Source organism: Poecilia reticulata, linkage group LG21, assembly GCF_000633615.1.
Source record: "Poecilia reticulata strain Guanapo linkage group LG21, Guppy_female_1.0+MT, whole genome shotgun sequence".
NCBI lineage: Eukaryota > Metazoa > Chordata > Actinopteri > Cyprinodontiformes > Poeciliidae > Poecilia > Poecilia reticulata.
The window spans coordinates 10,999,504-11,013,050 of NC_024351.1; the positions used below are offsets into that span (position 1 = coordinate 10,999,504).

At 37.0% G+C, this 13,547-nt stretch overlaps 1 protein-coding gene across 1 annotated transcript; it reads left to right on the forward strand.

Annotated features, from left to right (window-relative positions):
- Positions 1-661: 661 nt before the first annotated feature.
- On the forward strand, positions 662-6,604 carry slc35f6 (solute carrier family 35 member F6). Its single transcript, XM_008397510.2, has 6 exons — positions 662-892; positions 3,612-3,684; positions 4,146-4,317; positions 4,524-4,739; positions 4,834-4,944; positions 5,980-6,604. Exons 1-6 carry the CDS (start codon positions 684-686, stop codon positions 6,465-6,467), a joined length of 1,269 nt encoding a protein of 422 aa, XP_008395732.1. The 5' UTR covers positions 662-683; the 3' UTR covers positions 6,468-6,604.
- The last annotated feature ends 6,943 nt before the right edge of the window (positions 6,605-13,547 follow it).

Genomic DNA, 13,547 nt, shown 5'->3' on the forward strand with positions numbered 1-13,547 from the left:
GGAACAATGTTCTGTATTTGTTAGTTTCACAGTTTAATACCTAGGCAAAAAGCAGTTGTGAGAAAGTTCTTACTGAGGTTATGGGTTAATGATGGGTGTGTACCTAAAGAGTCATGGCCCAAGGGCTTTACCTGAAACATGTCAGGTAAGGTTCTGACATGTTTCAGGTCTTTATTTATTTATTTATTTTGTTTATTTTCTGGTCCAATAAATGACAAGGAAACCTAACAATATCAGTAATAGGAGCAGATAATATAATAAAAACTAATACATGAAAACCAACCATGAGGTGGCTGTTTAATGTAACATGCTGGGCAATTAGATCATAAAAGAAGTTACCAAGAGGGCTGTGGTAACTCTTGAGGAGCTGCAGAAGTCTACAACTCTGGTGAGAATCAAATTGGACTCATGAATGTTAAGTATAATGAATAAGAATGTTGAAAAAAAGCTGTTCTTGAAAAAATCACATGTATTAAAAAGACTGATTTGTAGTTTGCCACAGTTTGGACTTATTGTGTTCAATTGTAGTATTTAGTAGTGAAATATAAAAAAAAAAAATACACGAGTCCATCTTGATGAGAATCAATAATCAGAATTGCAGTTTTCAGTCACATCAAGTGAGTTTCTGCTAACCGTCATTTCCGGATGTCCGTGAAGGCAGCACGCCGTTAGGTCAGCTGACTATGAGCTGTCATGTGGTGTTCACAGACAGCGGAGAGTATGCGGAAAGTGCATCAATAAACAACCGGGCTCCCTTTAAAGAGAGCACACAGCTCGGTGGTTGTTGTGTTACAGGTTCGTTTCTGTCCTCCAACATGGCTTGGACAAAATATCAGCTGTTCCTGGCGGGGCTGATGCTCACCACTGGCTCCATCAACACCTTATCCGCAAAGTGAGTAAATTTAACTTTATTTATTTTTAAATAGTGTTACGTGTTTATAGTTAGTTGGTTACATTATACTTGAATAACTTAAATCAGGTTAGTGCAACATAATAAATTCAACACTTATTTTCTTCCGTTTTATCTACGTGAATTAGTAGTTTCATACATTAAGTCGTGTTTCTGTTTTTTTTCCCCCAACAACACAGATGTAGCTAGCCGTTAGCAGTTAACGCCAGATAGTAAAATACTTTGTCTTGTTGTCAAGCTAGGTGCCAAACAACGTCTATTTAGATGTTCGTGTAAAAAGCATCAGCAGTCAGTGAAATATTGACGCAGATGTTCCTGTTGATAAGGTTTAGACAGGAAACTGTTGCTAATGAGAAACAAACGACCCAGTTTTTGCTTACCTTGTGGTGAGCAAAAACTGGGTCGTTTGTCAGCATTGGTCATCTCTTCTAAGATGGTTTAAGGCACCTGTGCTGAATGAAGCTCGATTACTTCGCAGGGCTTCAAATGAATAGCCTTGCTTTGCTAACTATATGGTACACTGAGGTCAACGCATGACTTGCTGCCATTTGGTCGTAAAATTCTCAGTATCGAGCCTAATATCCAACAATAAAACAAACTGCTAGAATTTGCATTTATGTTTTATTTCGCTAGATTTTAATTATTTTTGAGCAGAAATTATGTAAATTTTACAGGTCTTTATTCATTTAGATAAATGCATTTTATTTTTCTTAAAGAAAAGGGAAAAATTGCCAGCAACAGTGCGTTTATATTTCAACTAATTTCACTCTAATTAATTCAGTTCAGCATTTCAGGGATCAGGGCATCGATTTAAAATATCTTAATCTGCCTCTTTACAGACTTCTTGAATTAATTAAACTTTACCAAGACTTTTAATTTATTCCCCCCTGGAAACAACAATTACTTGGCAACAGCAGCCTCCGAGTTAAGAAGCTCAGGTTTTTAGCAAGTTTGGCTTCAGCATTAGTGTTGTTAATATACTAGTTAAATGTTGGACACAAACCAATATTTTTCCTCCCAGACAAAAACTTTATCAACTACAAGTCTTGTGACTTTGGCTAAGTTGACATATAAATACATTTACAACCCACATAAACATATTCGCTGTTCTCAGCTGGGCAGCATACATGACAAATTTAAAAAAACTGTAACTAGACCAAAATTTTCAGCTCAATACAAATCAAAATGTTTGATTTGTATAAGAAAATATGCTGTTGGAGTTAAAAGATTATCAAAAATTACATTCGTAAACAAATCTAACTAAAGTTTTAATGAGTAATATTTACTACCTTCCAAAATTTATTTTTATAGTGTTTTTTTTGTGTTGATTTTTAATAAATGACAAGTATGCTTTGTTTTTTAGCCTATTTAGTCATTTTGTCGTCATCCAAGCGAAATTAGCACATTCCTAATCAGAAATCACTTCCAATAACCAGAGTAGAAAATGATGAATATTTAATTACTTTTGTCATTAAAGATTTATGTAGCAAGAATACATTTTTCACTGAAAGAAAAATTAAAACGGAGGCAAAATGATAAATTCCAATCTATTCAAACAGCAAACTATGAAATATTCTACTGAAACTTATGTAATGCCTTCAGTTTCTTCGTCTTAATCATTTGTCACATTAAGCTTAAACTCTTCTCTTGGGAACTGTTATAAAAATAACATTTTTGATTTCAGCATTATTAAAGAAAATGAATTAAAACAAAAGTGAACTTTTAGCTTTATTTGTTTATGAAGCAGGACTGAAATGTGTCTTGATTGGACTTAAAACTAAAATCTGAGGCTGAAGAAGGAGGAACTCTTGACTAGAAACGCCTCATTTGCAGTCTGACTGTAAACTTTCAAATGTCACAGATGTGCTTTTTTCCATCTAAAGTCATAGAATAATCTGGTTTTCTTGAGCAACAGCCTGAAAGTGAAGTACATATGATCAACAATTCTATTTTTAAATATTAAATAATCTTTTTCTATAGGAGCCTATAGAAAGTGCATCACATTGGAGAAACCCAACATTTGGCTTTTTTAACTTCTCCAATATTTTGTGATGTCAGCGTTATCCTTCCTGTCTCTCGCTTCCATTTCCTCGTGTCGGGTTCTATTGAAAAAGAATACTTGCTTCTAAAGAAAAGAAAAAATTATGATAATGATCCCTGCACTGTCATGTTGCTCAGAGGGGAACTCTGCTACTTACAGGTTAGATTTCACTACAGTCACATGATGGCTCACCTGTCACAGAGCTGCTTCCCGGCAGCAGAGATGGCAACTCAGTCATTCTGCGGCTGCTTGCATTTTGTTTTAAGTGCTGTGGAAACGTATGTAAAAGCAAAGTGATGCTGTAAAACAGATTATTGTAGATTTTGATCTGATGGATTTTAAGCGAGCATTTGAATCTTGACTGACATGCGAGGACACGACTCTCGCGTGTCAGTCATGCTTCTTGTGACTAGCCAAAGGCTTTATGATGACCTAAGCACTCATTAACCACACAAGTAAAATGCAACGTCATCACCATTTTGTCTGCGTTTGCAGTGAGTCTGGCCTGCTGACATTCACACTTGTATGTCAGACATTATTTTTACTGTATTTGCTTCCTGACGTCTTTTGAAGTCTAGTCGAAACATTCACCGCTATCATGCTTTACGGGTTACTTGTGTGTCGGTAACCAATCTGCATGATGTGTTTTTTCTCTGACAGATGGGCTGACATGTTCTCAGCAAAGGGTTGCCATGGTAACCCTGAACACACCTTCTCCCATCCGTTTGTACAGGTACAGTAATGTGCTTTAAATGGCAACATTTTGTAAAGGAGCTGATAGAAATTTTGTTCACAGAAAAGGGCACATGTGATGTATAAACTGGTTGTCTATCTGAAGTATTTTCAACTTATTATATTCTCCTGCACTGAAGAATCAGTGTTTTACTGAGCAGTGTAGGTCTTTTCCACCTTTTGCAATTATGTTCAGTCAAAGCGAGACTGAATTGACTAGTGTGACCTCATAAAGTAGTAATTTTATGAGGCAGGAGAACAACTTCTGTTAAAGTGTTATCACAAAGGAATGCCTGGAAACCACAAAGAAATATGTTAAGAACTATCAACAAGTCATATCAAAATGTAGTGGAAAAATGCTAGCATTAGATTAGCATTCAGTAAACTGCTGTGCAGGGAAACATTGTCAGCAGAAGTGAGATTTAAGTTAAATCACTGGTGAATGTGTCTCTCTCTTTCCAGGCTGTGGGAATGTTTCTGGGCGAGTTCAGCTGCCTCGCCGTCTTCTACATCTTGCTGTTCCATGACAAACGCAGCCCAGAGCCGAGAATGAATGTCGGCCAGAGCTTCAACCCTCTACTCTTCTTCCCTCCTGCAATGTGTGACATGATGGCCACGTCCATCATGTATGTTGGTAAGTTCAGCAGAGCGACCAGAGCGGTTCGTATGGTTTGTTTCCTGGTTCAGTCAAGGAGACTGATTGGAAATCTACAATTTCAATCGGACATTACAAATCAATAATTCATTTCTCTTCATTAATTGGATAAAATAACTTTTTGCAGTTGATCTGCATTCATTAAATTCTAGAGTCTTGTTTGCAGAACTGTTTTTCTCTTCTAGCTCTCAACATGACGAGCGCCTCCAGCTTCCAGATGCTTCGCGGCGCCGTCATCATCTTCACCGGTCTCCTGTCTGTAGCTTTTCTGGGTCGTCGGCTCGCACCCAGCCAGTGGCTTGGCATCTTCATCACCATCCTCGGCCTGGTGGTAGTTGGACTCGCCGACTTTGTTAGCGGCCACAGAGATGACTCCCACAAGCTCACTGATGTCATCACAGGTAAAAACTTTTTCTAAGGCAAAATCCTTGCATAAAGACAAAATGTTTTTAATTAGATTTAAAGTAAAGTTGAAGTCCACCTTCTGCTCTGCAGGTGATCTCCTGATCATCATGGCTCAGATCATCGTTTCGGTGCAGATGGTGCTGGAGGAAAAGTTTGTCTACAAGCACGATGTGCATCCTCTTCGAGCCGTTGGAACTGAAGGTAAACAAGTTGATAAGTAAGCTACAACAACAAAAGTGATGTTATAATAATCTTTAAAAAGGTTCACTAATTCGGCAGCGACATGAATACCAAAAAAACACACCAGGCAGGTAAGGGACAATTAATCTGTCATCTACTGATACTTGTGGCAAAAATACCTGAAGGAAAACTATCACTAAAATTGACTTGTTTATGATTATTTGCATTTTAAGCTTATATTAGTCATTTACTGGGTATTGACTGCGTCTGAACCGTTACTTGATGTATTAGTTTGTCCGACGGCATTTTGTAAGCTTTATGGAATTTCATGTAGCCACTGTTTGCAATAATATAATCATCTTAGAGCTGAGAAACGGAGCACAAATGTACCTTCAAGGTCTTCTCTCAGCTATCAGTAGGCCTGTTGCAACAAACACACTTCTGTTTCACTGTCCAGTGACCTTGTGTTGATGATTTCCTAATGTAAATTAACAGGTAGTCCTATAAATCAGCAGGTATGAACTGATGCATGATATGTCTAATATGTCCCCTAGTCAATAACTCCATGTTGTTCCCAAAGAAATCAACCATAACTCACTAGTTTTCAAATACTGGAATATTGCTTATAATCATAAAAATCCCAAAATGTTAATACTGTGAGTTTTATGTAATGTGCAATATTTGCAAAACCCCTAAGGGAAAAAAATCATTTGAGGCTCCCCGAAAAATTGGCACTCTCGGTTACCGCCCCTGTAAGGAGTTTGTAATGCCGGGCCAAGCAGGGCATTAGAAAAGTTGATCAGAGTTGATGGCTAGAGGTAAAAACGGAAAGAGGCTAGAAAATTGCAAAATCATTTATGATTTCCTTTTAATTTCATAAATTCTGTATGTTAAAATCCTGATGAAATGATCTCAGCAGCTGTAACAAGTTACTTTGGTATGCACCACTCAAGTCACAAAAACTTTTTTTTTTTTTTTTTTATTAGGTGAAATTTGAGCTGATATTGGTTTGATTTCACTTAAACAGCTGGTTAAATGTGTGTTTTCTACCGTCAGGTTTGTTTGGTTTTGTCGTCCTTTCCCTGCTGCTCATCCCCATGTACTTCATCCACGTCGGGGACTTCAGCGACAATCCTCGGCAGGTCCTGGAGGACGCGCTCGACGCCTTCTGTCAGATCGGATACAAGCCCCTCATCCTCTTGGCTCTCCTGGGCAACACGGTCAGCATTGCCTTCTTCAACTTCGCCGGGATCAGCGTCACCAAGGAGATCAGCGCCACCACCCGGATGGTGCTGGACAGCCTGCGTACGCTGGTCATCTGGGTGGTGAGCCTGGCCCTGGGCTGGGAGCAGTTTCACGGCCTGCAGGTTCTGGGATTTTTGGTCCTGCTGACGGGCACGGCGCTCTACAACGGACTGCACCGCCCCCTGCTGGCCAGGATACCGTGGTGCGCCGCCAGGATGAACCTGAACGATGAAGGCAGCGATGCGGAAAGAGAGAGACTGCTGAATGAAGGAAGGGTGCCGGCCAGTGAAGACACATAAACTGAGCTGAAACACTCGGCAAAAACAGTTCCACAGAAACTGCAGCTCCTGTAAATGCTGTCAGGCATCTTTATGCATTTTCTGTTCATGCCTCAAGTTTTCACTGATCTCATAAAATGCTGTAATATGAAACTGTTTTTAAAAGTAATTCTTTAACATTTTTTTGGGTGCGGTGGGGGGGGGAGCTTTCTTTTTTTGCAGAGAACTTGAGTCTCCTGACAACACTTTCTTAAAGACAAATCGATTTGACTTCATACATTCATTCAGGAAGAAAGAAAAACAAAGTCACTGCTGGCACTTATCAGTCCTCCTGCTGTGAATAATTTGTACAATCCCCTTTTATCTGTAGAATGGCACTTACTCTTCTCCTATAACATTTCACACACTTATAGCAGGATTTAGGTTTGAGAGGGCAACCTTGTCTGTTGAACCGATACTGTGTTGTCTGGGTTAATATGCTGCTGAGAGACCCATTGACAATCTTTAATCTGAATTTTAAATCGTCCTGGTATTTCAAAGGGTTCATATCTTGAGGATCTCTGAGATTACATGGGCAAAAAGCAGTGCTTTTCCAAATTATTCTTTATTTCAGATTAAAGCCAGCTTACTGGCATCACTCCTAAATAACTGCTCGGCATGCAGATAAAGTTTAATGCTCGTTACAGAAATCTTGGGAGCCCTATGATACAAGTGGAGGTTATACCAGATAAAAGTGCTTAGAAATCCTGATTTCACATAAAAATGTAAAGACAGAGAATTTTAAACTGACTTTAACTAGATTTTAAAAGCATCTTCTTCTGGTGAGAAGTTGGGAAGATTTACAGAAATCTTGGGTATTGTGTTTCTTATACTGCCAGTTTCTTTGTTGCACTTATTTTTCTTTATAACTGGAAAAGGGTTCCAGGTTTGAGGTCAAATGTATTCCCCACACTTGAAAGTGAAGTCAATATTGACATTTTTTTTTCCAATTTTTTTAAATTTTTTTTAGTTCAGTTATTTTCTCCAAATACTAAGTTATTTGAAAATTAACATCAGTACTATTGTTCTCTAGAGGTGATCTGATGTCAATATTTTTTTTTACCTGCAAGAGTCGTCTACAGTAGAAGGAGGGACCGGGCCGGTTGGCATGCTTTTTTTGTCTGTCGGCCATATTGGATTTAACAAAGTAATTTATTGCATTTACTGATGCAATAAGTAAATGCAATAACTACTGGCCATCAACTACTGATGGCCAGTAGTTGATGGCCATCAGTAGTGCATTTTATGATGCATTAGTGTCCACTTCAGTGGTCTGTGTGCATTTATAACATAAAAATCCACAAGAAGCACAAGAAAATGGCTTTTAGAAAGCTGTCCACTGTAGTGACCACTATGCATGAAAGGGTTAATTATTCTGTTTGAATTTGTTCTTGTCCCAAAATGTCAGACAATTACAAGCTAGAAATGGAAGAAACTGAAAAGCTTGAACATCACAACATTTTAAAGGAAGTGTTTCTGTGTAATAGGAATTTTTAGTTTCTTAGGGAATCTTAAAGAAGCCAAAAAATGTTTTATGTAGTTTTTTCTAATTATTTTTGCTCTTATTTTTAGAAAAGAAGCTTGAGAAGCTAGTTTGGTATTTGCAGCAAACATACTAGAGTGCACATTTTAGGGAAAAAAAACTCCCCACATGACTTCTTTTTCTGTATTTTTAAAAAAAAATTTTTTTTTTAAGACATCTCATGTGTCAAGTCTGAAATAAGAAAATTTCATTTGTTGTGCCAAGTTTTCTGCTTCTATAGAGGCAGTCGTTATGTTTCCTTTTAAATAGCACTACAGGTATTTTAGAAACGTATTGCCAATTTTTAAAAAAATCCCAGTTGGGGTGATTCCTAAAATTAACGACGTGGAAATGATCGAAAACTCTGACATGTTTTATTTTTCAGAGCTTCAAGAGTGCCCTGTTATTGACTGCACAGTGAAGAATAAAAAGGGACCTTTTATATATTTACTCAAATGTGCATGTGTTAAAGTTGAAGATTTTATAGAATAAAACGTACACAAAAATCCCACACTTTACATCTTACAAGTAAAGATTTACTACCATTTAGTTTCTAGATCATTTTAAATTTAATCCATTATCAATTTAGCTGTAAAGAAAGACTTTTGAATATGCTGAATAATAATAAACATGTATCTTAAGACATTCAGCTGTGATGTTTTTTCTTCTCTGCACGACATTAGTATATACATTGCTTTGCATATATGAGTACAATGTGACACAATGTGGTAAAGTTTCAGGTTTTTGGACATTTTGCAAACTAATAGTTAATTTTATAATACCGAATATTGAAAAAACGAACACACGGCTCTAAAGTCACTTTGTCAAGCCAACTAGCCTCCAAAGATCCTTTTCGTGCTTTGGTGGAGGTCAGAGGTCAAAACCGGAGATCCCCTGAGAACTGTATGTGAAACCATGCTGAATTTAATTGAGCAAGACAGAGGAGCATCGTGTGTTAACTGACCACACACACATACTGATGGGTTTTAATTTGGTGCATTAGAAAGGAGCTCCAGCTCAAAATCCCACACACCATGTTTTCATCTGCTAAGCCTGTTTTTATACTCTGCATGCTGACATAAAGTTGACTCTCCACATATTATTGAGCTGTCTGCTGATTGTACTGTTCACAGGGACTTGAAATAACTGAAAAGATAGAGAAATTTGCATATGTTGGAACATTTTTCCACATGTTTGTTTGATCTTTGAACATGTGAGAGAGAGAAAAGCACCAGTGTGTAAACACACCACCGAGCTGTTTGTGTAGAACACCTGCAGCTGTCCGCACTAATCAATTCAAGCAGGTTTATCTGAGTTTAGTCAAATTCAAAAACTTCCACTTATTGCTGTTTGCACAGATCAAAGCTCTACGATCCACTAATGAATGTACAGCAGTTATTTATTAAAATATATATATATTTTATGTTTAGTTTCTTTAAAAGTGCTAGCCAGCACTTCTTTTTTGTCCAAATTAAAATATTTCAGAACAAAGTGCAGTTAATTCTGTACTTTTTCTACCTCAAATTGAAGCTGACTGATAGTCGCCTTAGTTTAAATTGGGCTCCTCCCATTGAATCAGGGTAAAAAACACGCAGATGAATTAAACTGACTCAAACAAGTCTTCTTGTTCTCAAATATTTTAAATAAATATTTCCATTTAAATATTTTCTTCTACTGAACATGTAAGTGAGGCAGCTCTCAACTCTGGTCTATGTGTCTGCTAAAAGTAATTTATTAAACTGATGTTAATATCAAGCAAAATTATCATTAGCTTAAAAACTTTGAACATTTTTAGTGCCACACCGGCACACAAACACTACTTTGCTTTAAAAATATCGTAATAGATGGAATTCCCCATATGAAGTAAATTACACGCAGTAACGTCTCTGCAATGATTGTTATAGCCGCTGGGTGGCGGTGTTTTGCTAAAAAAGAAAAGTCTCGTCCTCGATTCGTACCTTCATGTCCGCAAGAAACGAAAAACTGAAATTGCATGATACATTTACATCATGCTTTAAAATCATGGCATCTAAAATACTCGCTAAACTTCAACATCTAGATGTGCGGTTAAACTAACATAGAGACATGTTTTGTGCATTAACATTTTAATTAAAAAGATTACATATAGCAAGAGCAAACTGTTCCGTATTTGCCCAAAACATAAAATGTCCTGAGCTCTGCTGTTGACAGCAGCTGGATCTGGACCCGCAGCCTCTCACATATAAATAAAATAATAGATATAAAAGATGGACACAACAACATAAACGAGCCTCCAGGGACAGAGCGGGGAAAACCATTTCCAGTAGCCATTGGCTGGACAAATTTGTCCCCTAGGATAATGTGGACTGTCCCCTGAGACAGACGGATAGATAGATAGATAGATAGATAGATAGATAGATAGATAGATAGATAGATAGATAGATAGATAGATAGATAGATAGATAGATAGATAGATAGATNGATAGATAGATAGATAGATAGATAGATAGATAGATAGATAGATAGATAGATAGATAGATAGATAGATAGATAGATAGATAGATAGATAGATAGATAGAAAAGTTATCTGTTTTTTTGTAATCTGGCGTTGAGGGTTTCAAATTCATTTATTTGCACAAAAAACAAAAACACCAGATGTATTTAATTTGTATGTTTTTTAACCCATAATTGGCATTGTTGCTCTTATTATAAAGAAATTATTCGCTTGTAATGGAAGCTTAATATTACTCTATCCAGTTAGTTTTTCTATGTATGGGAGCATCACTTCTTGCGCATTAACCGTGTGTGTATTCGCAGTGCAGGGCTGCAGAGCCGCAAGAAGCGACTGTAATGTAAGCACACGGATCTCCCCACGTCTCCAAGTCACTATTATATTTAAAAGCTCCCATTAAAGCAAACCATCCTCAAGTTGTTTACAACTGAGGGTGGGCTGAGGTGAGTGTGGTTAGTCTACCACTCCAATGTCCAGCTAATGACCACTTGATAGTTTTAAATTTGACCGAGCTGAGAGTGATGGGGGGGGGGGGCGGTCTGTCCTCCCACATTCTGAATCCGCTTCAAGTTGTTCTTCGTTATTTATTGGACATTATTCTATTGTTTTCATTCATGTAAAAAGCTATTGGTGACCTAATAAACCTGTTGCTAGCTATTGATAATAAAATTCCGTGAAACTGTTTTTTTGCTTTTTTTTTAAGTCTTTATCGCATGAGATTAAAAAGGACTTTTTCTCCGAGCTTTCAAATTATTAGGTTTAGTTCAGGCTACAACCATGTAAAAATAATAGTGCAAACATTTTGTCAGAGCATAAAACTTCTGACATGTAAAGAAGTAACGTTTTCTTTTTTTTTCTTTTTTTTAAAATATATTTTGACATTAATAAAAACCGCTATATTTTACATGTCGGGTACATTTTCTAACAATAAAGATATACAAAAAGTTTTAAATAAATAAATAATAAGACAAAAATAATTTGTACTTGTTCAACACATACACAGTTTCTTCATATATAACAGCTAAATTTATATTTATAAATGTTAAGATAATTTTGGTTTTAGTATAAAGTATTAAAGAAAAAGTCATCATCCTTATATATTCAAACAAAAAATAGACGATAAGTCAAATTTAAGCAGATCTGTTTAAGGTGAAAAATTAAATGAAGTCCACATTTGCAGAAATGAGATTTTAGACACTTGGGGGAGCTGCTTGTTCAGTCACAGCCTTCAAACACTCCTTAGTGCTTTTACATAATATTGCTGGAACATTTTCTGTGCCACAAGAAGACCTTGTTCACTAAGTTATTCATATTTAGTATTTGTACTGTCAGGCAACTTAAACCTGTCAAACTTAACTAATCAAAACAAAAAATGTACATTTAATTGACATTAATATATAGGTGTTAATAATGTGCGACAAGTTTAAAAAGACATGACTGCTGAAAGGCCTTCCTGTGTTGTCCAAAGTCTTCATTAATGTGATATCATCAGACATAAACTAGATAAGAAAGACAAACAGTTGTTGTTTGACATTTTTGAATTTGCTTTAGCTTTAAGTGAAAACTGTCTTCACAGAGCCTCTGAGAGAGTTCATGGTCTCACAGACGTGATGTGCTCAGGGTCACATAAACGGGACAATCATGTTTTGAATTGACTTTAGACATAGCCCTCTCTGCGTTTCTCTCTTCTCTCTGTGGAAATGATGGCAGCGTGCCATACAGAAGTCTGTGTACAATGGCCCAGGTCCCATTAAATCTGCGAAAGTTCCTTCCTGAGGTAAACATTGCCAGAAATAGTAATCCTGGCTCGAACTGGATGGGGGTCTTACAGGAGGGGGAGCAATAATTCTCAGTGTAATAATGGGAATCGCTTCATTCTGCCCAGCTGCGTGGGTCGCAAACAGTCCGAGGTCCTCATTCAGTTTTTTTTTTTTTTCTTTTTCTTCTCCTCCTTCTGATAAGGCTTCCTGAAAAACACGCAGGGAGCAATTAGGCGACAACAATAGAGGCTTTAAACTTCGGGTAGTGCACAGTTGCACGCCTTTGTTTTCATCTACAATGAGCATGTGACTCATAAAAGCTTCAACATTGTGTTTTCATGGTGTTTGTTTAGTCTCTGATTAGCTTCATGGCAGAGTATGAACGCAAGGCTGTCAAGTCAATTAGGCAAGGATGTTGCTCCGTTTCAAAACGCCGTGACCTCTTATGGAAAACGATCGTCAGAACTTCTGCTTTTTCTGAAACAGAGCTAAAACACAAAAATCAAGCACAAATAGTCACATGTCCGGCTCAAAGATTAAAACATAAGGACAAAGTATTGACATCTGCAGTGTTTAATTGATTATTAGACAGCATTTATCTATAGTTTCTACTTTATAACTAGAATATTTATATTGTCTGCGGGGAGCTGCAAGCCATGAAGGGGCACAACGTTATGATCTGATGGAGGAGAATACACCTGTTTCCATTATATTTTTACTTCAGGAAGAAATAAATCTCACTTTCTTTTTTTTTTTGCCTTAAGAGTTTATTTTTAAATACATTTTGAAATTAACAATTTAGACATAGAAGGTGCAGACTCGAGGTCAAACGTGTTAAAACTGTTGCCGTTTATTCCGAGTTACCAGCAATTCACTGTAAAAAGATCCAGATAGAGTTAATGTAAAAAGTGATAAAACATTGTTGGATTTAAAACTGTGTGAGCCACGGCGACCCGTAGCTTTGTGAAGGGGGGAAAAATGAATGCGTTAACTAACGCAGCTCGTCCTGAGAGTGTCTCGTTTCCCATCAGTCATTCTGCTCTGTGGAGGCTAGACTTGGAGGAGAGACATGATGATGATGAACACCTTCCAGGACGAGTCTAGCAGAAATATCTCAGCGTTTTAACGCGTCGTCCGTAAATCAAGCGTGTCGTTTTTATTATGTAAAATTTTCAGAGTTTTATGGTTTCAGAAATGATATCATAATAAGAGAAAAGAATAAAAGGTGAAAAGGTGAGGCCTCACTTGCATGTGAATGATTTAAAAAAAAAAAAAAAAATATATATATA

Bases quoted from the DNA above. Each gene is read 5' to 3' on its own strand.
- slc35f6 (XM_008397510.2), top strand. From the start codon at position 684: ATGAGCTGTCATGTGGTGTTCACAGACAGCGGAGAGTATGCGGAAAGT. The intron at 3,685-4,145 runs GTACAGTAATGT...CTCTCTTTCCAG, and splicing joins TCTCCCATCCGTTTGTACAG to GCTGTGGGAATGTTTCTGGG. The intron at 4,318-4,523 runs GTAAGTTCAGCA...TTTCTCTTCTAG, and splicing joins CACGTCCATCATGTATGTTG to CTCTCAACATGACGAGCGCC.